This window comes from Monodelphis domestica, chromosome 4, assembly GCF_027887165.1.
Source record: "Monodelphis domestica isolate mMonDom1 chromosome 4, mMonDom1.pri, whole genome shotgun sequence".
Lineage (NCBI taxonomy): Eukaryota > Metazoa > Chordata > Mammalia > Didelphimorphia > Didelphidae > Monodelphis > Monodelphis domestica.
The window spans coordinates 369,213,980-369,240,888 of record NC_077230.1 but is presented as its reverse complement, the minus strand read 5'-3'; the positions used below and the strand labels follow the sequence as shown (position 1 = coordinate 369,240,888).

Here is a 26,909-nt window from a genome sequence, read left to right as displayed (position 1 = left end):
TGGAATGGGATTTCTCTTTCTAGTATTATTTCTTGTATTTGTTATTATTATTATATAGAAATGTTGATGGTTTTTTGAGGATTCATTTTGTAGCCTGCAACTTTACTGAACCTATTAATTTTTTTAGTTTGTATCTTTGTTGATCCTCTGGAGTTTTCTAAATAAACCATTATATAATAGGGATAGTTTTTTTTTCCTCTTTACCTGTTATTATGCTTTTTAAATGCATTTATTTTATCTCATTTGTAAAATCTAAATTATAATCTCTAATAATAAAAGTATTATATTTTATGAGGTTAATTAAAGATCATTAGAAATCAAGGAATAAAGAGGTTACAAAATAAAAACCACGTGCCTGTGGCTGGTTAGCCATTTTCAGCCATCCCCACTCACCACCATCACTGCTGATTGTTGACCAAAAAAGAGGCTGTGGGAGGAGTTACCACCAGTTAAACACCAATAACGTGATCCCACCAATTTGGAGACAAAGGAGAGATTATAGAAAATTTTGGGAAATACTAAGGACTTCTGGGGAATTAAGTCAAAGATTCAACATCTCCATTTATACGCATTGCTGTTGCTAGCATCTCCAGAACTATAGCAAATAATAGTGGAGACAGTGGACATCCTTACTTAACTGTTCTAGTATATCTCTATTGCATATGATGCCTGCTTTTAGTTTTAGGTAGATGCTTTTATGTTATTAAAAATACTAAACTTTGTAGGGTCTTTAAAAACATGAAAGAATACTATATTTTCTTGAATTGTGGGAGTAGAAACATAGAAGAAAAATATTCCCTTGATCATATGGTTCAATGGGGACATGATTGGGGATGTAGACTCTCAATGATCACTCTATTGCAAAACATTAATAATATGGAAATAGGTCTTGATCAATGACACATGTAAAACCCAGTGGAATTGGACATTGACTACAGAAAGGGAGTGGGAGGAGAGAAGGGAAAGAATATGAATCATATAACCATGGAAAAATATTCTAAATTAATTAAATAAATAAAATTTTAATAAAGAATGCTATACTTTCTCAGACTGTTTCTGCATCAATTGAGATGATCATAAGGTTTACAATGTTTTAATATGATTAATTATATCAATTGTTTTAAATTATGCTGAACTATTGTATTTCCGATATAAATTCTACTTTATGATGAAGTCTGATTTCTTGGATAAATTAATGAAATGTTTGATAGGATTGTATTTAAATTATTAATATAAGTGTTCATTAATGATATTGTACTTAAAGTTTTCTTTTTCATGTTTTATCTCTCTGGTTTAGCAATTAGGACTATATTTGTCTCATAAAAGAATTCTGATAGTATTCTTTCTTTCTTAAATTTGAAGATAAGAAAGAAAATATACTAATTCATCAGGTCCCAGAGTTGGCTTTGTTGTTGTTGTTAGTTCCTAGATTTTTTTCCTTTTCTGAGATCTGATTATTCAAGATATTTGTCTGGTCTTCTAATAGCCTGGGTATTTTATATTTTTTAAAGGTATTCCTCTATTTTTCTTGTGTTGTCAGTTTTGTTAGCATATAACTGTGTATAATATGTTTCAATTATTTTTTATTTCTTCTGGGTTTGCTGTGATTCTATATACTTTGTTTTAATCCATACCTTCCATCTTAGAATCAGTACTGTGTATTGGTTCTAAGGCAGAAAAGCAGTAAGGACACTTGCCCAGGGTCACATAGCTAGGAAGTATCTGAGGTCAAATTTGAACTCAGGACCTCTCATCTCTGGACCTGGCTCTCAATCCACTGAGCAACCTAGCTGTCCCCTAACCTTTTTCATTTACTATTTTATTGATTTGATTTGCTACTCTCTTCTTTTTAATCAGATTAGCAAATCAATTTTAATAGTCTTTTCAAAGAAGCAGCTTTTTAGTTTTATTTATCTTTTCTATGGGGTTTTCTTATTTCTAATTTATTTTTCCTCTAATTTTTAATGTCTTCTCTTTTTGTCCTTATTTTAGGTTTGTTCATTTTCTAATTTTGAAAGTACATATTCATAATTGCAGCTCTTTTTGTGGTCTCAAAGAATTAGAAATTATGAGGATTAGTTGGCAAATGGCTGAACAAGGTATGGTTTATGATTATGATGGAATACTATTTTGCTATAAGAAATGACAAGTTGGATAATTTTGGAAAAATCTGGAAAAACTCATATGAACATTAATAATGCAAAGTGAAAAGTGAGCAGGACCAGAAAAACACTGTACACAGTAACAGCAATATTTCTTGATGAACAACTGTGAATGACCTAGCTGTTCTCAGAAATGCAGTGATCCAAGAAAATCACAGAGACTCAATGAAAAATGCCATCTGATGGAGTCTGAATGCAAACTGAAACATACTATATTTCCCTTCCTTCCTTCCTTCCTTCCTTCCTTCCTTCCTTCCTTCCTTCCTTCCTTCCTTCCTTCCTTCCTTCCTTCCTTCCTTCCTCCCTCCCTCCCTCCCTTCCTTCTTTCCTTCCTTCCTTTCTCCTTCCTTCTTTCCTTCCACCCTTCCTTCTTTCCTCTCTCTCTCTTTCCTTCTTTCTTCCTTTCTTTCTCCTCCTCCACAAAATGACTAATTTTGAAAAGTGTTTTGCATGATTGTACATGTAAAATCAATATCAGATTGCTTACTGTTTCAGAAAAATGGTGGGAAGGAGGGAAAGAATTTGGAATTCAAATTTTTAAAGAAAATTAATGTTAAAAATTGCCTTTGGGAGCTATTGAGAGCGGGGGTGGGGGGTGGGGGGTGGGGAAGGCGGGGCATGAGGCATGCTCAAGGATAGTTGATAGTTGAGGGGCAGGGAAGGGCACACAGTCTCTAAAAGGTTCATTATCACTGCTCTAGACCTTCATTCTCTGATTCATGACCCCTATAATCATCTGGTGTTTCTCCTCTCTGTATTCTTTACACAATTAAAATTTCCAATTCATTCATTATAGGCTGTCAATCTAGGCACTTTCTGCCACTGCCTGGTAGGGTCTCCTAATTCCATGGATTCCCCTACCTCACTCTCTTAACAATGCTAATTATTGCAGACTGCAGAGAGAACTCTGTGGTATCCTCCTCCCTTACTGATCTCTGACCTCACTTGCTGCACATTTGCTTGGAAATCTCCCAGTGTCCATTCCTCTAGGGGTCAGTTACTCCCAAGGGTTCTACCTCACATCCTCTCAGGACAAATGGAATTTCCCAGCACCAAATTCACCAGGCCTCATCCAGTTTAAGGTTCTCATCTTCCTCCACTTATAGGAGCATTCATAAGTGGAGCCCTTTCCCACTTCCAAAGTAAGGTTTCCTTTTCTTTTTTTTTTAAAGCTTTTTCTCAATGATTCCCCTGTAGGCTTTTCTGAGAACACAGCAGTCACCTTCTCATTGTTAGCCCTTATTTGAACCTTGGCACATCACTCACTCCTCTCTATCCTTGTGCTCCTTTCCCTCCTTTTCACATACCTGTTAATGTTGTAATTTAGACCCACAAAAGAAACATTCATTTGTGGGCCAGTGTCACCAGGTTCTGTTCATAATGTCCCTATCCACTTCTTCACTGTTATCTCTACCAGATTTCCAACTTCACCCTTATTTCCTTCTGTATTTTAGAAAGAATTCTCTTACTGCTCTTTCTGTTGTCACTCTGTCGTTGTTGCTTTCTGTAATTATTCACTTTTCTTGCAATTTTGTTGTTTAGGTACTCAAGAAGTAAATCATTTCTTCAGTTTGGGATTTACCCCTTAAAATGTTTTAAAACTCTTCTTTATTATTGAAGGTTTATCTTTTGTCTTGCAGAATTAAGCTCAGATTTGCAGGATCAGTTAGCCTGTGCTACATCCTAAACTCCACTGCATTTCTGAACATATTATTCCACTCTCTCCTCCTTTTTCTGGTGAATGTGGAAGAATCTTGACTTATTTTTAAATATCTTTTCATTTGTATTTGTTTTATTTTTCATGGCTTGAAGAACTTGTTTCCGAATTGAATTGTTAATTTTAACAATTTGCAGTCTTGGGTTTATTTGTTGTTGGTTTTTTTTGAGGCATTGTGTAAATTAATTCAATTGGAATTCATTTTCTATGATCAGAAGTTCTGAGCAATTCTCTTCTATGATTTCTCTCATTATGGTGTTATGGTTCTTTGACCTGTCATCTTCTTCTGGGAAACCTGTGATCCTTAAGTAATCTTAGGCATTCTGTCTTTGAGATCCATGTTTTGTTTATATAATGAGCATATTTTCTCTTAATGTTTTTGTTTTTTGCTTCTCATCTTCTAGATTATCTTTTACTTCTCCGAATTTGCATTCCCAATCTATTGTTCTCTCTTTTGTTTCTTTGGTGAGGCTCACACCCCCACCCCCCCAGTTTTACAAGTTTTGCAGATCCAGGTTTTTCTGTTCTGCTTATTTATTTTTTTGCTGTTCCAAAGATAAAATTTGCTCTCATGATTCTTATTTCTTGTTTTAAACCACTTGGGAACAGTATGTTATGGTTTTCTATCCTCCTCAAATTCCACAGGGTCTCTCTCCTCAAGTGTTTGATCACTTTCCTTCATTTTGCAGTATTTATTCATAGATGTCTGAATTCATTTACTAGATTGGGAAGCCTTATTTCCTCTTGTTAATTGCTTTTCCTGTTGATTTATCTGCTTATTTTCGAGGTCTTTGGGATTTCTTCTCCAATTTTAGTCCCCTCCACCCTTTGTTTCATTTACCCCTCAATTTTGGATTCCTTCTCCTCTGACTATGGTTTCCTTAGGGGCTGGTTCTCAAAGCATCTCAACTTTTTCCCACACTGGGCAATTCATGATTCACCAGTCTGGGTCTTTGCCCCAACGGATTTTTGAGTTGTCAGAAATGGCCCCACCTGGATACTGTTTCCCTCAGGCTGAGAGTGCTGCACGACTCTCCATACACACACTGTGCCCTGTGTTGCTCCTTTAGTTCCTTAATTCTCTGTCCTGGTCCTGGTAGTTCCAGGCCTGCTTTCCTCAGCACCAGCAATTCAGAGCTTTGCAATGCTGGTGCTTTTACTTTGTTGCCCCTGAAATCTTGTCAAGTCCTGTTATTTCTATCTGTCTTGGAAACATCTCTTAAATATACTCTCATCTCTGAAACTACCACCATCCTGGTACAGGCCCTTAACTACACCTAGAGCAGTGTTGGTGAAGAGCCAGCACTAGGGGAGCCTCCATTCCCCCTCTTCCCAGTGCCCCAGGACATTTTTTTGCATACCCCACTCCTCAGTCCAGCTGCCCAAAGCAAGCAGTTTCTCCCTGTTTTCTGGGGGCTCGAAGACAGCTTGAATTTGCCCTCTCGGCACTTGAACTCAGAAAAGGTTTGCCAACAAGGACTAGACTATTGCAGTGGACTCCTGGTTGGGTCCCTGGCCTCAACTTTCTTACTGCCCAAACCCATCCTATACTCGACTGCCAAAGTCATTTCTAACCTGGTGATCTGGACATATACCACCACCACCCCATGAGTCAATTCCTGTGGTTCCCTATTGCCTCTGGGATCAAATATAAAATACTTTGGCTTTTAAAGCATTTTATAACCTCATGCCTTATTAATTATGCTATACTCATCTCCACAGACTTGACGATTTAGCTACTTTCCCTCCTTTCTCTTCCTGGTTTCTCCCATCATTCTACTTCCTTTTCTTTTTTCAAGCCCTTACCTTCTGCCTTAGACTGATACTAAGAATCAATTCCAAGGTAGAAGAGTGTGGTAAAGACTAAGCAATTGGGGTTAAATGACTTGCCCAGGGTCACCCAACTAGGAAGTGTCTGAAGCCAAGACATCTTGTCTCCAGGCCTGGCTCTCATCCACCTAGTTGCCCCTCCATCATCCCTTTTCTTTCTTTCTTTCTTTTTTTTTTAAAATTTAAAACCCTTACCTTCTGTCGTGGAATCAATACTGTGTACTGGTTCCAAGGCAGAAGAGTGGTCAGAGTAGGCAATGGGGGTCAAGTGACTTGCCCAGGGTCACACAGCTGGGAAGCGTCTGAGGCCCGATTTAATCCTCCCATCTCTAGGCCTGGCTCTCAATCCACTGAGCTACCCAGCTGCCCCACATCATTCATTTTCAATGTCCCTCATGACTGGAATTCTCTCCCTTTTGATCTCCATATCCTGGCTTTCCTTGACTTCCTTCAGGTCCCAGATAAAATGTTACCTTCTTCAGGAAGCCTTTTCTGATTCTCCTTAATGCTAGTGCTCTTTCCATCCATGATTTCCAATTTATCCTATAGAGAGCTCATTTGTACATTAGTTGTTGGTGTTTCTCCCAGTAGACTGTGAGCTTGAGTGCTGTTTGTTTTTTGCCTTTCTTTGTACCTTAGCCCTTAGCAGGGTCTGACACAAAATGAGCACTTAATAAATGCTTGTTAACTTGACTTGAGCTTAAAGAAAATTTAGCCAGTATTTTGTATCTTATATAATAACAGATATAAACACTGAATTTTTTTTCCTAGGCATTTAGATCTGTTTAATGCTGTGAAAATTGTTTTGTTGTGGTATTTATATGTCCTTTGTGTAATGTTGGTGGGTTAACTCAATATAATTTGTTGTTTTAAATGAAATTCTCCCATCTGTCTAAGCTATTAATAATTTAAAGAGATGCTTCTGCTTTGAGGGAGTTTATTTTGTATTATTATTTTATAAGTCATTTTTTCAACTAAATTTTGTGTTGATTTTCTGGGGTTCCTTAAGTAAACCATCATATCCTCTGTAAAGGGATATTGTCTTCCTTTCTCTATGCTTATTCCCTCATTTTCTTTTCCTTGTCTTTTTGCTATAGCTATCAGAAATTTAATAATGATGGAAATAATTGTCATCCCTACTTTGCTACAATTTAAGCTAAAAAGAAGCAGGGATACTTCAAAGGTATGGATTGCGTAGGAAACTAATCTTGCATTTATGAATTGAAAATGGTTCTTTTATGCTAAAAACAGCTATAATACTTAGTTTGGAAAGAATTTTGGTGTCTAATTATCAATTGTAAGACATAGTATGATATATGCAGATGGGGAGCTGAGGCTTGGAGAGGGTGTTTTTGCTCAAGCTCACAGCATTTATGTGGCACAGGCAGAAATAGTCAAGAGGATTGGCAACGAGTCTAACATTTTTAATAATATAGTCTTGCTTAAATTTCTCTTTATTCATAATTTCTTTTGAATGTCTTTCAAACTGATGGAGTTAATATCCCAAGCACTATTTTTATATTAATTAATTGAACACAGATGAAAAATCTAATTCAATCTACTTATAAAAGTGGATTTCTAATTTGTAGTGATATTTGTTTGTTCCATCAGTTATAAATTTTTCTGGTCATAAAATAATGTTTTTTTAAATTTTCTTGTTTTAGTAAATTATTCAGCATATAGAAACATAATAAAAAACATCATTTTTGCTAAATGGAAAATATTAAGAAATAAATATTTCTAGTCTAAAATACTTAAGAACAAAAAAATTAAGGCCTCTGAAAATGGATTAACTAAATTTAGAACAAAACGTGCTGCTTAAGTTTAGTTAAAACCATTTTCCCCCAGCTTCTGAAAGGATGGACACAGTAGCCTATCTATGGACAGTGTTCTATTTTCCATTCTGAAAAGATTAAATTATTAATCATAAAGAAGTGATTTGTTTTGGAATAAGGAGTTAATGTTTTTTAGTTAAAGACCTCCATTGGGAGTCTGGGGGGGCATATGGACCCTTTCACAGAACTAAATTAAATCTTAAATTTCAGTTAAGAGTTTAGTGAAAATAAAGGGACTTTTTTTTCTGGCTAAATTTATGGTCCCCAGGTTCAAAACCCCAGTTCTAGAATGGTGATCCCAAACTATATTTTTTACCCATTACAATGTTTTCCTTAAGATTCCTATAAATATCACCTCTCTGGGCAAGAAATACTTCGATTTAATGTTAAATGGATAAAATTGTTTCTGGTAGAATTGTGCTTTTAAGTTATGATGGTATTTTAAAATTTTTTGACATAATAATAATGAGTTATAACATAAAATATCCAAAATAGTATCCAAAATTCAAGGCTAAATAAAAACTTTGGAATCTTTTAATTATATGGCAAAATCTTTTGTGTTCTGGAATTCATAACACTAAAAAAAAAAATGAAGCTAGGTTATATTATGAAAGCTTGACTGAATTGTTGGCCTCTTTCCCTATCCTACTCTTCTGTTCTGATCTACTTTGTTCTCCATCCCCTCTATACTATGGATGAGCAAAAGCACCGTTCAGATTGAGTCTAGACAGAGTTCACAATTTCCTTGGGAGCCTCAGGAGGTTCTTTTTTCTTTCCATTTGCTTACAGGGTTATTGGGTTAAATGAGACTACTCCATTTGCACCTTTTCTAAAAGAGCAAAGTAAACAATAGTTGGTATTAAGAAGTGAAACTATTTTTCCAATGCAGATATTGAACTTTATTTTGGACATAAATGTATAGCATCTCTTTAAAGTAATAGTAGTTTGTAGGCATAAGAATCATTTGTAAATCAGCATTTCAAAAATAGGATTGGCCCTCAAGGGAGCCTGTTGCAGTCTCCACTTCATAACGATTTAAAAAACCAACAAACTCCCCTGAGAATAAACAGACATCAAATCCTTTCATAAAAGGTGACTATTCTTAGGGGTTCAATATAAATCAAATTGCTGTCCTTAAATTGAGACAATTAAGTAGAAACAAAGTGGTGGTTTGCATAAAATCCTATTCATTTAGGTTTATGGCTAGTTTTTTGGGGTGATACCCAAATGGATCTGTAATGTGACCAATATGGGTATTCTTTCCAGCTCTGCAGATCAAAACCCCATCATGTGGAACTCTTGTCCATATCTTTCTTTACAGTTGTTCACCCACGGTACTGGGGACCTTCTTCACTCTCTCAAAAGTATTAAATAAAACCACTGTCCCTGGAACAAATGAATACATGCTGTTTCACAAACGCTCTACAATTGGACAAAAATATGAACAAAGAACTGAAAAGAAAATAAAAATGAGTAAGGAAGTAATTTGCTTAGCATTTTTCTTAGAGGATGGACCTTAAAAGGAAAAGAGATGTTATTTTTTAACTATCTGCTGACAAACCCAACCAAAAAGTTTGTGGGTTGGGGACATGTTGACACATCTAACATGAGATTTGAGGCTTCTTACCATTTTCTTTTCCCAGTCTATACTCATTAGCATTAAAATTTAATTAAGATTTGAACATCAAGGGGTTGGACATAATATGAATTACATTATACAATATACAGAATGTCTTAATGTACTTTTAATGCCATTTTTGTAATCATCTAAATTATATACCATTCAAAACTCTTGAGTTAAAAGTGCTTTATATATGAACAATATTTATTTTGTATATGGTATATCCGTACAATGCTTTAAAACAGGTGAATGTTATTTGTAGAAAGTTACCTTATAAAACTAAAGTAATAAACATTACAGTTTAATGAACTAAGCAGTACATAATACTCTAGAATTCCAAGAATCTGATAGTTTTAGTTTCCATTTCTGCCACTAACTGGTTATTTACACGTTGCATAAACATCTTGTGCCTCAGAGTCCTTATCTTTGAAGTGAAATAACTGCCCTATTTCATAGGTATATATGAAGGATAATAATTATTACAGTACTTGGCAAATAGAAAATGCAGTATAAAAGCTAAATATGAATACTAACAAAATGCAATATAGAACTTCTTGCCTATGATTTAAAGTTACAGGTATATCTGAATGTCAAACTCTGGAAATGATGTTATATAATATACCAATCAAACTTTTTAATATACTGCTTCTCAATGTTTTAATAGTCTTTAAAAATTAAATGCAAAAGCTGAAAATGGAAAAAGGGATATTCATCAGACCATATGGTTTATAAAAATAATTTTTAATGAATTTAGTAACTGACAACTCTCTGATAACTCAGAAGCTGTCAGTACAATGTAACCTCCTTGAGGGCAATAACTATTGGTGCCTTTTACATAGTAGACACCTAATAAATATTTGTGGAATTAAATCATTTACTAAGTTCTAATTAGTTTATATTAAAAAAAACATATTTAATCACAGGATCATAGATTTAGAGCCAGAAGCAACCTTAGAGGTCATGTAGTCCAACCATTTCATCTGACAGATGAGGAAACTGAGGTCCAGAGGTATGAAGTGACTTGCCTGGTATCATGTAGTTAGTAAGTAGCAGTTACAAATTTAAACTGAAGTCCTCTGGCACTAAATCCTGAGCTCTTAATATTACACTGCTTCCATTTTATAGATAAGGAAAAGAGACTCCATTTAAGTGACTTAATTGTTCAAAGCTAGTGTTACTAAATGCTGTATCTAAGTTTTGATCTTCAGTGAAAATTTCAGAACTAACAACCACGTTTAGAGGAAAAGTTAAGAATGTTACTTGCTGTGCAGAAGCCATCTTCTTTGTTTATATGTTCGTTTGTTTACATAAACAATTAAATGATGTAGGGTAGGAAACTTTAAGATGACAGAACTCAAAAGAATTCAAGAAGTTATTTCGTTCATTTTGCTGCCTCCAGGCAAAACTGCATTTAAATGGAGAATTTTTGTTCCATATTGTTTCTGCAAGATTCCAAGCTCATCAGTTAAACACTCTTCCATTGACAGTTGTGACAGAATTCAGAAGTTGGTGATTGGAACAAAATGTCTACTATTGTAATCTTCACTCCAAATTAAATCAGTTTCCTGTGTTAAAAAATTTAAAAATTCTTAGTACAAGGCTTACTTAAGCAATCAATTACTGCCCTATAAAATATTTTCTCATATATAATATTTAAAGCTTTCAGTCCCCTTAAATGCAGTTCAGTATTTTTTAAGCATTCTCTCTAAAAAATGCTTCAGTGTAGAAAAAGCATCGCTTTGTCTGGAATTATAATTTAGAAAGCTTTTTCATTAGAATTCCTTTATAATTATAGTTATTTTTAATAACATAATCACAGATTTTGTAAGGATGTCATATTTCTAAATTATATTTTGCTATAATGGTCAAATAGAAGTACCCAGTAGTTTGGACTCAATAGGTATTTGGGTATTGATAGTATGGGGAATAATACCGTAGTTAATGTCATTTTACTATTGAAAGGTAGCATCATTTATGAAAGGATACAGTTACTCTGCATGCCCTGGAATGGTACCATGTTGAAAAGAAATATTAATATTCATGCTGACAGTATTTACATTCCCATGCAGAAAAGATAATAGAATAAAAGAATATTCAAAATGTATAAATTGAGTGTATAAATGTAAATGTAAAATATGAAAATATCTCTATATGGCAATACTTCATTATGAGTGAATTTCATATTAGCCATTTTTCCTATAGATTCTTAATTAAAATCCATCAGTTCTGGAAAGGTGTTATTACCAGCCTAAATGGCATTAGAGAATAAGTACAGAACAGTTTTTAAGCATCATGATGCAGAGATGTTTATGTCGGGGAACCCAAGAACATGAGCTAGATTCTTCTGCATTGATTCTCTAGGTCATTTAAGGCAAGGTAATCCTAATGAAGTTCTCAGAATACCATGAAAGACAATGGTCTTATACTGGTACTTGGATATAGCAATAATTTCATATCCACAAATAGGTATCAAGGATAATGGTTAAAAAAGATAGAAATAATAAATTAGAGGTACCATTTTGATGTGTGATATGGAGTTTTGTATTTTTTTTTTAGTATGCAGCCTTTAATCCCAAAAAATGAAATTAATTTCAAACTTAATAGTGACAACACATGCTTTGACTTTTTATGGTGTAGAGTGGCTTAGTTCTTAATACTACTATTTAATTTTCAACTTCAAAACTGTAACTATGCCTCACAAATTGGTTCTTATTTTTAAATTATTTTATTAACTTTGGCAGAACTGAAATTAACTTATTTTTTAAGTTAAAAACAATTTAAAGCATGCTAAGTAATATGACAGTAAGAATGTTTTAAATTTATATTAATGTGAAATTTTCAAAGTTTCAGAAAATTAAATTAACCAAAAAAAATTGGTGTTGCTAATAATTTTAATCTATTAAAAACAGATATTATAGTAAGCAACACTTTAATACCCTAGTAACTACTATATTTCAAAGATCTTTAATTCATCTGAGATTTTGCCTTTATTCTTAGTAGCTTCAAAGAGGTTAAAAGAACTAATAAGAACAATCTAAACAGCTACATTGCCCATAAGAAAAACTGAATTAGCAAGATTTCATTTACTGAAGCCTAAATTTTAGTATTATTTCTTACTTTTAGAAGTTACAATAAACAGAGTATTGCCTGTTTCTAGCCCTTTGTTGATCACTCATTTAACACAGAGGTGTCAAACTCAAATAGAAAGGTTTTTATTTATTTTGTTCTCTTCCCACTTATATTTTAATCTGATTCCAGCTGCACTCTAGAGTTTTGGAAGTTTTGCATTTCTTAATTTAGCTTTTGTCACTTCCTTAAGAATGACTAACCTCAAATACTGATCTTAAACTATAGTTTTCTGCTATAATTCCTAAGCCGTTTTATACATTTTGGAAGGACAACAAACTTCATGTAGGATAGAAAACCTTAATGAACCAGTTGTTCCAGATATGAAATTATCATAAAAGATTTTTTTATTGGTGCATTGAGGTGGGCAGCAAGACTCTGAAATGTGCTCTTACCTTTTTTCCCCAGGAATATGCAATATGTGATAGCTTATCTATGTTTTTAAAAGCATCTGGAAAGTCTTATAAAGTTTCATGTTTGGCTACAGTTAATTTAGCTTATGTGTTTTATCACTGACAAATTTCCCAAGTTGATCTTCTAATATATAAAAAGTATTACTCTATTATAGTTCAGAAAGCAGTTGTTCATCATCCGTCATGCCAACTCAAGCTAGGTCCTCTTTTCCAGTGCAGCAACATACTGGTACCCCAGAGCAAGAGTTCAGAATAAGAACTTAATGGTCTGTCCATAAATGCATGCAAATTAGGTCAAGTCATTTAAAAAAGCCAATATGATAGGGGTGTTAACCAGACTCTTGTGAGGGGAAGAGAGAAATATAAGGATTCAAATATAAGACATGCCGGGTCAGTTGTTTCACAACTACCTAATGTTGGGCTTTATTTCCTTTTCTTCTTTCTCATCCTCACTATCATCAACCTGTTGTATGATCAGATCCGCAGACCCATCCTCTACAATCTCCACATAAGATTTTTTTTTCCCTTCACTCAGTTGCCACTTGGACTTCTTTTCTCCATCTGAAGGGGACACAAGTGGTTGTTCAGCTTCCAGATTAATGGGGATGCTGTCTAGGCCAGCTTCAGCAAGGCACTCGTTACACAGTCTGTAGCGCCTCGTTCCCTCCTGTACCACTTGCCCGGTTAGATCAGTCACATGGCGCTTGCATTTTCGGCAGATTAGCTTGCATGCCTGATGAATCTATGTGAATAATTAGACACAAAAAGGTTGAATTCTCAAAAGCAGGACGTGTACAAAACCAGAAAGACATGCCAATTCATTAAACTGAAAGAGGCCAAGCCCGAAATTCCATTTAACATCTAAACTAAAATATTTTGGGATGTTAAATCCTGCATTCCCTGAATATTTAACTCAATAGACTTTTCTAAAAGGTGTTTGCTATAAAATTTAATCCTGTTAAATGTTCTCTTGGGGGCAGCTGGGTAGCTCAGTGGATTGAGAGCCAGCCCTAGAGATGGGAGGTCCTGGGTTCAAATCTGACCTCAGACATTTCCCAGCTGTGTGACCCTGGGCAAGTCACTTGACCCCCATTGCCTAGCCCTTACCACTCTTCTGCCTAGGAGCCAATACACAGTATTGACTCCAAGATGGAAGGTAAGGGTTTAAAAAAATAAATGTTTTCTGATGTGTTGTGGTATGAAGGAACATGGTGTGATGGCAGCACAAACTCAGCATTTCATACCAAGCTGAAAAGACCAAGATCGGGCCTGGTGTTATACGGATTGCTGTACAAAGGTCAGCTGAGTTCGGAAAGGCTAATTTAATTACCAGAGGAGGGCTGACCACTGGCTGATGAATTTTTTTCTGGCTCCTAATAATTCATGAAAAAGCAACTACGTTGGCATGGAGGGTTCATGGTCTTTATCCTTGAAAAGAGTATCCATACTGACAAAATCTATTAAAGTAAAAAAGTATAAAGTTTAAATAACTTAATCATTAATCCTTTCCTGTGTTTGCCTTTAATCAAACAATATTTTAGTATAACTAGGAAAAGTATAAAATGTTAGTGGGGGTGGAGGAGGATATAACAGAACCGTTATTACACAGGATTCAAATTTTTTTTTTACCTGCTTGGTTCTAAAAGGCAAAACCAGGGGGAATGGTTAGAAGAAGTTGCAGATAGTTAACTGATTCACTATACTTACTATACTCTGAGGGCCTTCCAACTGTAATATTATGAGTCTGAGAAAGTTAAAATTCTCACCCTGCCAAAACCTGCTTCAAACTCTACCTTGGTTTTATTTGGCTTTTGCTATTATGTTAGAGAAAATAAATATTTGTCCCTAAATTAAAACTGAACAAAGTAAGTTTTGATGGGAAAAGGATTACCTGCCTTTATTTCAAAAAAGCAGTACTACATCCTGCAACAACAGAGTAAAAATGAGAAGGCCTGGTTTCTCCTCTTGGAGCTGTGATCTTAGGCAATTCATTTATCCTTTCTATTACATTATACCTACTTATAAAATGGGTATAATATTTGCTGTATTTCACAAGGATGTTGCAATTTTAAAGAAAATATATGTGAAAGTGCTTTCAAAACTAAAAAGTGTCATATAGGTGTATAGTAGTATATTACTGATGGACTAGAATCTGCCTTGTGTACATTTCTTTTTATTAGGATAATCAGCTTTGTTCTCCAATTTGATTTAGAGCAGGATGCTGTGTTGTAATCCCAAAAGGATTAAAATCTTTTGTTTAATGTACATAATTTGTGAGTGTGGTACATCTATATAGATGAGTTAGAAGGGCAGAACAATAATGTTAAAATAAATAGCAGTGCCAGCAGTAATGCTGCCAGGTTAGATTATCTCAGGAAAAGCATCGACACTGACCATGAAGCAATTAGTAGTGTCATATATTTTTATTTTGTGTCAGTAGGTAAATGGAAAAAAAAAACACAAAACACCACCTCACTCTTTTTAAATTTCTCTTTAGCTGGCTATTGAATAGAATTTGCCAGAATTTTAATTTTTGTTGTAAAACCTTGAAAACAGATCAAATTGTAGGCTTTCTAAAGATTAAAAATAGAACACAATTAGGGCTAGCCATATTTTGCTGTAAACTGTTTACTTAAGAAATTATTTTATTGATCAATAAAATATGAGAACCCAAAAGACTATCTAAATGGTTAGTTGCATAGAATCCTCTCTTCTGTCAATATGTAACCTAACTTTCCTGTAAGACACTTGAAGAGAGCCTGTCATGGCAGTGCTCTTCAGGATGATATTCATTTAGAACATAAATAGAATTGGGTTTGGAAATAAATCCCCTTTGTAACATGAACAGTCAGTTCTACTAGTGCCATTGCTTTAGAACTCTAGGTTTCTTGATTCATTAGGCCATTCTTCTAGGGATACTAATTGGAGACTGCAGGCACAGACATTTAAAGTAGGAGGCCCTCTCGTAGTGTCTTACGCTGCCTCAGTTTAACCACATAGAACTGATCTATTTATTTAAAAGATTATTTTTGTTTCATGGAAGAGCAATACATAAGAATTTTGTTTCATGTGCATTTGTATTATGTCATTAGAGTCTTAGAACCACAGTGAACTAAATGTTTGACATTAAATATTACATAATATATAGAACTGAGGGATGAAGAATCATGGGAATCAGCTTAGCCTTATTCTCTTCAGAGCCTTATTCACACAATCACAAAGTTGGAGAGGCTCCTTGGAGACCATCTAGTGTAAGCTGTTGCCTGAAGAGGAATCTTTTCCAAACATACTTAAGAGGGATCATCCAGTCTTTGCTCAAGAATTCAACCATGGGGGGCACCTGGGTGGATCAGTGGATTAAGAGCCAGGCCCAGAGATGGGAGGTCCTGGGCCTCAGACACTTTCCAGCTATGTGACCCTGGGCAAGTCACTTGACCCCCATTGCCTAGCCCTTACCATTCTTCTGCCTTGGAACCAATCATAGTATTGAGTCTAAGATGGAAGGTAAGTTTGGGGAAAAAAAAGAATTCAACTGTGGGAAAATTCTTAACCTTCTGCTACAACTTATTCTACTTTGGGATAGCTAATTGTTGAGAATTTTTTTCTTATGTAAAATCTAAATTTGCCTCTTTGTAATTTCCATGCATTGTTGTTATACATGTTATATGTTTTGGAACCAATGTTTCTAACATATTTTCAGTTACTTTAAAATAGCAACTGTTACCCCTACTTCGTCTCTTCTTTTGGCTCAACATTTCCAGTTCCTCCATCCAACTTGAATAAAGCATGATCTTAAGGCCCTTCACCACTCTGGTTATCCTCCTGTAGACCATCTCTAGCTTTTATGCATGTTCTTCTTAAAATGTGGCACCCAGAACTGAATACAGGGCTCCAGATAGAGTGTAAATCAATACAGTGATAAACTATATATTCTCCATTCCTGGACAATTTTACCTCTTGTAATGCAACCTAAAGACTTTTTTTTTTAGCTGCCATGTCACACTGTTGTCTCACTGAACACTTAATTCTATGAAAAACCACTTTTTATAGAAACTGCTGTGTAGTTCCATTTTGTGGTTGTGAAGTTGTTTTGTTTTGTTTTGTTTTTTAATTAAAACCTTTACCTTCTGTCTTAAAATTAATACTGTGTATTGGTTCCAAGGCAGAAGAGTGGTAAGGGCTAGGCATGGGAGTTAAGTGACTTGCCTAGAGTGACACAGCTATCTGAGGCCACATTTGAACCCAGGACCTCCCATCTCTAGGCCTGGCTCTCAACCCACTGAGCCACCCAGCTGCCCCCTAGAAAACTTCTTACAGTTGGCACTGACCCATTAATAGTGACTGCTCTTTTAGGTCTAGCCACTGTTTCCGTTCAAAATATACCTGATTGTGCCATTACCTAGCCCATATATCTCCTTCCAAAAGAAAGGAATCTGTCAATTTATCAAATACTTTGCTAATACTTTAGACAAACTCGTATTGGTCAGTCTAGTACCCCTGTCAAAGAAGGAATGAAATTAGTCTGGCAAGACCTGATAAAATCAGCCTGGCCCTCTGTGACTGTCACTTCTATTTCAGATCATTTTTAACCTTCTGTTTAATACCTTCCAGGATTTTGTGAAGAACTGAAGTCAGGCTGCCTGACTTAAAGTGATGCTATCCACGTCACCATAGGCTTGAGTACTAGGTGATGACTTTTTAGGCCTCAAATTCTAGGAGCTGCAATCTGTATCAGTGGAGAAAGCATGTTGTTGTGGAGTTAGCTCTGACTCTTTGTAGCCCCATGAACCATACCTCTCCATGGGGTTTTCTTTGCAAGCATATTGGAGTGGTTTTGCCACTTCTTTCTGTAGGATGTTGTGGATCCTTCCATCAGACGGTTTGAGATTAAGTGGCTTGCCCAGGGTCACACAGCTAGGAAGTATATGATCTAGATATGAACTCAGGTCTTCCTGACACTGTATCCACTAAGTCACCTAGCAGCATCCTAAGCATATAGAGGGTAACTGACTTGCCCAAGTCACATAACTAGTAAGTATCTGTCTGAGGCTGGATTTGAAATCAGATCTTCTGGACTCCAGGTTCAATGTTCTTAACCAATAGGCCACAGCTACCTTTTTGGAGAAAGCATACATAGCCATAAAATCACATATCTTTGAGTTATTTGAGATATATAAGGTAATTTTAAGTTAATAAGCTTTAAGTCTCAAGGAAACTAGAGCCATGATTAAGAATCAAGGGGACAACTTGGTGGCTTAGTGGATTGAGAGCCAGGTCCAATGAAAAAAGGTCCTAGGTTCAAATCTGGCCTCAGACACTTCCCAGCTGTGTGACCCTGGGCAAGTCACTTAACCCCCTTTGCCCAGCCCTTACCAATCTTCTGTCTTGGAACCAATACACAGTATTGATTCTAAGACAGGAGGCAAGAGTTTAAAAAAAAGAATCTAGTATTAAAAGCAAATTGAGATGAAGTATGTAGAAATTCTAAGGTGTGACCTTCTCTTGAGTAGTTGAGATAAACTGGAAATACAAGTGATGAGCACTGGAGTCCTGAAGAAATAGGCGGCCAGGATATTCAGAGGGAGCTGGAGTTCTTAACTGCACTAGGTATCAAACTTATTGCAGAAGAGGGAGCAGGACCATAAAGGAATGCGACAACGATCTAGACAGAATGGAGTGCTTTGTCATAGCAGATTAAAGGTCTAAATATGGCAATGGAGAGAAAGCACTATACCAACTCATCCTGGCTCTAATGTGTCAACAGGGATGAAATTTAAAAGGTTATCACTTAGAGAAAGTGCCAACACACATGTCTTCATAAGACCGCTAGATTTTAGGGTGCATCAGAAAATGGAAGCAATGAGAGAAGAAGAAATCGAGGAATGAAGGGTACTTTTAAAAAGTATATAGCAGAAGATAAAGGTTGAGCAGTTGAGGCTGAGTTTATCGTGAGGATGAAAGGACAGTGTCCAGCATGCTTCAACAATGATTCTTCTTGATGACTGCAGGTGTTTGGGGTTCCATTGGTCCCCAGGCTATGCTTTTTGTGGTGGAAAAAAACAGGAAACTGAGGGAATATCCATCAATTGAGGAATGGATGAATAAATTATGGTATAATAAATGTGATGGGATACTGTTGTACTGTAAGGAATATGGAAATAGATGGTTTTAAAAAGTCATGAAAGGACTTATATGGTGAGTGAAGTAAGCCCAAAAACTTATACTCTTTAACATCAGTATTAGGAAACTGACTTATTTTGAGGACTTTCATTAATGAATGAAATGAGCACTACCAGAACAACTTATATGATAACTTTGAAAGCCATAAGAACTATGATAAGTATAATGACCATTCTTTATTCCAGAGGACCAATATGATATTCATTATATAAAGATAATGAATTAAGGGTATATAATCTCCCTCTCACACACACGAATACAACAACTGAGATTTGTCTTCTATATTTGTTACAGGAAATTTATTTTGCCTTTTCTTTTCCACAGTAAAGTGTGAAGTGAGAGGGAGAGTAAAGAACAAAGTGAATGGAAGAGTAAAGATTCCTTTTGATTTTTTTAATAAGTGAGGAGATGCTATAGATCTTAATCATTGCATGAACTTTCAGATGAGGTCACTATATTGTTAGTTTTATTTTGTTATAAAAAATCCACATGAGATCTGTTTGTAATGTGAAAACAAAAAACATCAATAAAACCTTGTTTAAAAAGAAAGAAAAAAGTAGATAAAAAGAAAGGGATTTGATGGCCTTATGACCCCAGGGGGTAAGCCTTAGGTCTGAAGAAATGATTTCATAGCTGCTGGCACCCTGGGCAAAATCCTGGCTGCCTTGAGGTAGCTCTAGCTCTTTAAGGGTTGTTTTTTAAATAGTTGCCTTACACTAACTTATATTTTCCTAATATCCACGTATAAACATTACTAAAAAATGAACATTAAGATTTTTCAAATACGTACTGTTCGAAAATGGCTACTTAGATGGTCTAGCCTGCTGAATCTTTTCCCACAGGCCTCACAAGGGTAAGGCCGTTCTCCTGTATGGCAACGAAGGTGGCGCTTTAGGTCTGCTTTCCTTTTCACCACATGTGTGCAGAACGGGCATTTGAATCTCATTTTAGGCAGCTCATCTGTTATAAAACAATCTCATTAAATAGTGAGTTTATGTAATGATTCTAGTAACATAAAAATCCAAGATTTTTAGGGTCTTTTTTTTAATATAAGAGAAATTTTATTAAGGCTATATCTGTAGTAACAAAATGAGAATGTCTATACTTGATAAGCATATTTCCTTAAATTTACTATCTTTTTGAAAAATAGTGAATTTTGAAGCTAGATGAATCAAAATATGCAAATCACTACTATTGGGTGAATTTAAGCTTTTAAATAGGTTTATATGTTAAATATATTATATATAAAATGCATACAATTAGCTCAATTTGGGTTGTCTAAATTCATTAAAAGTAGAGCTAATACTTTATTGCTATTTATGGGGAAATAAGCAATTTCAATTATTGTCCACTATGTGACAAAATGACATATTATAAATTCAAAGTTGGCAAAGATATAATGTACATTATCTCAAATGACTCTTACAACAGCTTTGTGAATTAGGCACTATATAGACTATCATCCCTATTTTATAGATGAGGAAACTGAGGCTCAGAGTTAACTAACTTGCCCATGGTTACACAGCTGATAAGTGTCAGAGGCAGGATTTGAGTCTATCTTTCTGACTCCACACCCAGCACTCTATCCATTATATGCTATGCTGTCTCTATAAAAGATTAAAAATGTTATTAAAAAAAAAGAGAGAGAAAGAGAATTTGTCATGAAGGCAAACAGTGCATCAGTTCAAGAGCCCTTTTTAATAGATTGTCTGTTATTGGCATTAAGGGCCAGATATCTTAACAGTTTTCTTATGCTTTATTCCCATCCACAAACTCTACAACCAAAGTGAACAGGCACATGACTCCTTGCATTTTCACTGGCTTTCTCTAGTGCCTGGAATTCTCTAACTCCTACATTTCATGGAAAGTTCCTTCAGGTCCAAGCTAAAATCCCATCTTCTCCAAGAAACCTTTCCTGATTTCCTTTAATGTTAGTGCCTATCCTCTATTGATTTTTAACTTATTTATTCTGTATATATCTCATTTGAACATAGTTATTTGTATAGCTCTCATTGGACTGTGAACTCCTTGAAAGTCAAGGCTGTTTTTGACCTTTTAAAAAAATTTCTAGACCTTCTGGTGCCTGGAACATCAGAGCAGCTTAATAAACTTGATTTGATTTTTTTTTTAAACCCTCATCTTCCGTCTTAGAATCGATACTGGGTATTGGTTCCAAGGTAGAAGAGTGGTAAGGGCTAGGCAATGGGGGTCAAGTGACTTGCCCAGGGTCACACAGCTGGGAAGTGTCTGAGGTCAGATTTGAACCCAGGACCTCCTGTCTCTAGGCCTGACTCTCAATCCACTGAGCTACCCAGCTGCCCTCTTGATTTGACTTTTTTAAGGCTTGTGATTTTTTTTTAAGCTCTCAATGTTAAATGTTTTATCACTTCCCCTTATCCTTATCCCCTATCACTTAACAGTACCTTGTCAATGAGGCATCTGATAGTGGTGTACATTAATCAAATGCAAAAGTACAGATTAGTACTGAAAAATGAAATGTATAAGAGGTTTGTATTAAACTTCATATGTATTTATAACCTGATGGGCAAAATTTCTTAGTTTTACTGAGCCTGTGAGAATATGTAACAATTGACATGATCACTTTGTTTTCCTCCTCCTTTATCAAAATTTTATCCTCATGTCTTTTGGGATAATGAATTATTTGAGAAGAATAAAACATCTCTCAGTTTTAAAAGACTGAACTATTTAGAAATTAGGATAGAACATTCAACAGCTATCTCCCTACTCTAGTAATGGAAGAGCTTATGTTTTACTGCCTCCTGTCTTGCATTCCTCGGCCGTCAATAAATGTATTCAGTTTCTAGGTCTACGTCCCCTTCACGACTTCTTTATCTTGGTAAGTAACTGTCGAGAATACTGTTATTAGGGATTCATTAGTATAGATTTAAGAATTCTTACCTTCATTCCAGCTACCCATAACACCTAAAATTAAAGGCATTTTGGAACAGGGTTTATCCGTTTTAGGTGACTTGCACGTAGATCGAGAGGACTCTTGTTCCTGATGGGCATCTGGCAGGCTTCTGGGTGTGACATCAGATTCTTTGCCATATGTAAGCCCCACATGAGAGCAGTCAATTCCAGCATCATTTTGTACTTTTTCTTCGGATGGAGGGGTGTGATTAGGAGCCTCAGAAGTTCGATCTTCAAGTTTGCTTAACTTATAATGAGGAACATCTGTAGACTGCGGTAACTCCAAAGGCCTGGACTTTTTAACCAAGTCTTGTCTTTGTTCGTGTTTGGTTGGGGGTTGCTGAGTGTTCCATTGGGAAGTTGGATAGTAGTTGTAATTACTCCAAGATTTGCCACTCATGGCACACGTTCCTTGATCCGGGCTTAAATGAGATTGTGGAGGGCTGCTTTCTCCATGCCACCCAGCACTATAAGAACGTTCTGCTACACCATTGGAATTGGCATCTTTATCGGAGAGACTGAAGTAGCGATCCTTCTCTTTCTCACTTATATCAAGTGAGGACTTAATGAAGGTCTTACATACACTAATGACATCAGTCATTTGAAGGAAACTAGCAGCTGACATCACTTCTATGACATTCTGACCAGTGAGAGAAAGTCTGCCTGAATATACAAAGTCTAGAATAACAGTAAAAGTGTCAGGAGAGAAAGCTTGAAATGTAGCTGTGGTTGGTTGATTTGTTTCCTTTGAGCTCTGAGAAAGAAGCATTTTAAAATAGCCACTGCTTGCAAATAGCACGTTTCTATGTGCTTTGAAGACTTTCCCTTCAACTAGAATACTGCAGTCACAAAACACATCTTGCCTGCGCTGTTCATTAAGTTGTTGCAACAGATGAGACTGATGTGAGGAAATCTCCATCCTTGAGAAAAAGGAAAACACAATTATCCGAAAAGAAATGCAATTGCCTTTTTAAGGGTGACAACTAAAATCCCTATCAGTGGACTCAGTTTCATCTTTTCTTCTTCCCACAAAATTAATATTCTTGTTTAGTCATCTTTTTCCTTCACGGATTACAATTTTAGAGGCTTATATAAATGTATACATGTAATGGAATTTTTAATTTTTAAAAATGAATTGTGAATGTTTGATTATGATTATTTTAATGATGAGCCATAACTAACATGTTTATGAAGTTAATGTAAAGTAAACCATCATTAATTCAAGTTTAATTATAAATATTTTGATGGCTATATCTTTGTCAAATTTAATTGCAAGGATAATCACTTACTAATAAAGATAGATGATTAAATTCAGGTTATTTTCTTTATGCAAATATGTATAGAAAATAATATATATAGGAGGAATGGAGGGGATACTTTCCACAACTATGGTAGGGATAATTTTGACTACATAAAACTTAAAACATTTTTCAATGAACAAAATCTTTGCATTAGAGGAAGATATACTATAAGATATTATTGAAAGGGACTTTATATTTGAACAACTAATTTTTTTTTTACCTGAAAGGCAAGTCTTTTTGCAAATCTGTCCCAAATAAAATTTTATCTTAGTTTTATCCTATAATCCCAGCCTACTAAATTTTTAAATTAATTTTTTTTTTAATTTTCAGATTTGGCCAATGTGGGGCTTTGTTTTACTCAACTGAATATTTATTAGAAGGGTTCTTTTTTCCTTTTTCAATGGGAGAGGAAATTAGTCATAAGCTCCCCTCCCCCCAAAACAGAGATTTGTTGAAGTATGTTTCTTATTTGCAAGACCATGGAGGGTTTTGTTTTCAAATCCATTCTCTTACTCTTCTGTTCTCCCCCTGGACTGTACTCCAAGCCCAAACTAATAAGCTCCCTTTGGCCTTATCTTACCTAGCCCTTCAATGAAGTTTACACTCAGTTCAGTATCCCCTTCCCCCTCCGGCTCCTTTTTGTGTATCTTCTACTCTCCCCAATGAAAGTTTACTGTAAACTATATTGCCATAAAGATAAATAGGAAGTATGTAAGGAACTATGGAAGGATACATAGGAAATGATGGAAAATGAAATTGAAAATATATCTGTACGTTGACTACAACTACATTTTTTAGAAAAAAGATACAAAATCAGAGATACTAGAACTTTGGGCAGACCTAGAAGGAAGAAAAACTTTTTTTTAAACAAATTCATTTTACTCCTTATTTTACACATTTATTTTATTACTTTGTATTCATAGCTATTTAGTTTGTAATAATTCCTTTTAAATGTATTAAGTAGTAGAGAGACTATATCCCTTCCATTAGGAACAATCATTTCATAGCTCATCAGTTAAGTTATTAAAGAACAGTTGTCATTTTTTCTTTATTCAATAAATGAGTCCATTTTAAAAATTATAGGTTTTTGTTAAGATTTTATTCTTACTTAGAATGATTGTTTGATTATATGTTTTGGTAATGGAAATTAAATTTAGCAAAAAAAATTTAATTTTAAAATTTAGTAGGCTGAGATTATAGGATAAAACCAAGATAAAATTTTATTTGGGACAGATTTACAAAAAGACTTGCCTTTCAGGTAAAAAAAAAATTTTGTTGTTCAAATATAAAATCCCTTTCAACAATCGTAGGGTAGGGGCTTGATGGCAATTTATTGCAAGCAACCCTCAGAATTTTTCTTAACCACAAGGTGATACAGCTTGGCTTCGACATGTTATCTTAGTCTTTGATAATAGGATGATGTCTGGAACAAAGATCTCTGTTTTTAATGGAAGTAATTTATTTAAATATTAGGTTGGAACTATTTTAACACAATATATTCTCATTTTTATTCTTTCTCCTAATTTGGTATCAATTTTGAACTTTACCATAACATATTATTGGTCTGATTTCACATAGATAATTGACTTGGAAAGGATTCACAATGCTAACTAGCATTTCATCAATGTTAAAATACAGATGATGGGGCAGCTAAGTAGGACAGTGGATAGAGCAGGGGGACTGGAGTCAAGAAGACCTGGTTTCAAATGTGGCCTCAGGCACTTCCTAGCTGTGTGACCCTAGGCAAGTCTCTTAACCCTAATTGCCTACCTCTTACCACTCTTCTACCTTAGAATCCCTACACAGAAGGTAAGAGTTTAAAAAATAAGTTTTCTGGGGGCAGTTGGGTGGCTCAGTGGATTGAGAGCCAGGCATAGAGATGGGGAGTCCTAGGTTCAAATTTGGCCTCACTCTTCCTAGCTGTGTGACCCTGGGCAAGTCACTTGATCTCCATTGCCTACTCCTTATCTTCTAAGATGGAAGGAAGATAAGGGTTAAAAATGATTTTTAAAAATAAGTTTTATGAGATTTGAAATGCAAAAGTTATGTCGCTTCCTCTATCTCACTCCTATGCAAATGCATTTATAAAATTCACCAAACCTTCCCTTCCTCTAATTTTTTTTTCATGGTCTTCCACTATGTACTCTCCTAGGAATAATAACGGAGGCAAGGTAGTATGTATGGTAGGAATCACTCAGTATCCCGAGTCATAAGGCCCAATCCTATACCATGCCCTTCACCTCCTGAGGTCAGTATATCCTTCCTCTAGATTAATATTCCCCACCTTAGAACAGCTAACATTATTTATATAATGCTTTAAGATTTGTAAAACCCTTCCTAAGTATCTTAATTTACCTTCACAAAAACTTTCATAGATTGGTACTATTATTTTCTCTATTAATAGCACCTCTATTAACAGTAGGGATATTGTGAGGATCAAGAGATAATTGGGGAGGGCAGCTGGGTAGCTCAGTGGATTAAGAACCAGGCCTAGAGAAGGGAGGTCCTGGGTTCAAATCTGGCCTCAGACATGTCCCAACTCTGTGACCCTGGGCAAGTCACTTAACCCCCATTGCCTAGCCCTTACCACTCTTCTGTCTTGGGACCAATAGACAGTATTGATTCCAAGACAGAAGGTAAGGGTTAAAAAAAACAAACAACTAATTGGAAAAAGTGCTTTAATACAGTGCCTGTTACACAGTATGCTATATAAACACTGGCTATGATCATTCTACGAGAATCGCTGTTATTTTCATCATCATCCACTGTGCCACCTAACTGCCCTCTCCTTCAGAGGCTTACCATCATCCCAAGGGAACTATATGTGTCATCTCGTGGGGGCAGATGCATTCCTGGAAAGCAGAATCCTTGCTTGGAGGAGGTCTCCCCTAAGGTACATGTTCCTCTCAGATGAAACTCGTTATAAATTCCCCTCTTTCTCCTCATCCCAACCACAAGGGAACATGCTTAACGGCACACTTCCGATTCCTCCTCCAAGGAAACACATGCTTTCCACTCATCTCCAACCTGGGCCCTGCCCTCCACCGTCATCCTCTTCTGTGCCCCCAAGCCTTGTTCACTAAGATGCTGATACTATACTTAGTGAACATCTAGGCAGAATATAAGGAAGTCTTCAGGTTCCCTCTATCTTCTACCTCCTCTCTCACCTCACTGAACTATCCTACTCTTCCCAGCCCACCCCTAAACCTACAAAAACCAGAGGTTCACTTCTAGGGAAATGTTGGATTTTGTATAAATAATATTAATTCTGTTCTTCCTTTCTTCTAATGCCTACATTCTTTTTAAATCCTTATCCTCGGCTGTGTGTCCCTGGGCAAGTCACTTGACCCCCATTGCCTAGCCCTTACCACTCTTCTGCCTTGGAGCCAATACACAGAATTGATTCTAAGACAGAAGGTAAGGGTTAAAAAACAAACAAACATCAGTTTATTTACAGTTTTATTTGGGGGTTTTAGTTTTGTTTGAGTGTGCTCTTACAACAATGACCAATACAGAAATGTGTTTTGCATGGTAATGCATGTATGGCCCAGATCAAATTGCTTACCATATCCCAGTGGTGGGGGGGGGGGGGGGAGGGAGAGAGAGGGAGGGAAACCCCTTTGGATCTTCTAATTGTGAAAAATGTATGTTGAAAATTTTACATGCAATTGGGAAAACAAAATATCTTTAAATTAAAAAAAAAAATCTTTATCCCCTTAGATCCATTTGTCCCTTGGCAATCCCACTTTTGCTCTTTTACTCTTCATTCTGATTTTTTTTTAAATCCTTACCT

General features: G+C 35.6%; 1 protein-coding gene across 3 annotated transcripts in view; it reads right to left on the bottom strand.

The window, feature by feature from the left end:
* Positions 1–8,419: 8,419 nt before the first annotated feature.
* Positions 8,420–26,909, bottom strand: part of ZBTB8A (zinc finger and BTB domain containing 8A) — a 60,688-nt gene continuing 42,198 nt past the window's right edge. For 2 of the 3 annotated variants that reach the window (XM_007492890.3, XM_007492891.3), the window contains 4 exons: positions 21,804–22,735; positions 19,675–19,844; positions 13,115–13,446; positions 8,420–10,730 (listed from right to left, as the gene is read on the bottom strand). In XM_007492890.3, coding sequence (XP_007492952.1) covers positions 10,718–10,730; positions 13,115–13,446; positions 19,675–19,844; positions 21,804–22,734 — 1,446 coding nt within the window. In that variant the 5' untranslated portion in view covers position 22,735 and the 3' untranslated portion in view covers positions 8,420–10,717. Of the gene's footprint in view, positions 10,731–13,111; positions 13,447–19,674; positions 19,845–21,803; positions 22,736–26,909 lie in introns of all 3 variants that reach the window. The other variant, XM_007492893.3, reaches the window with a different exon arrangement.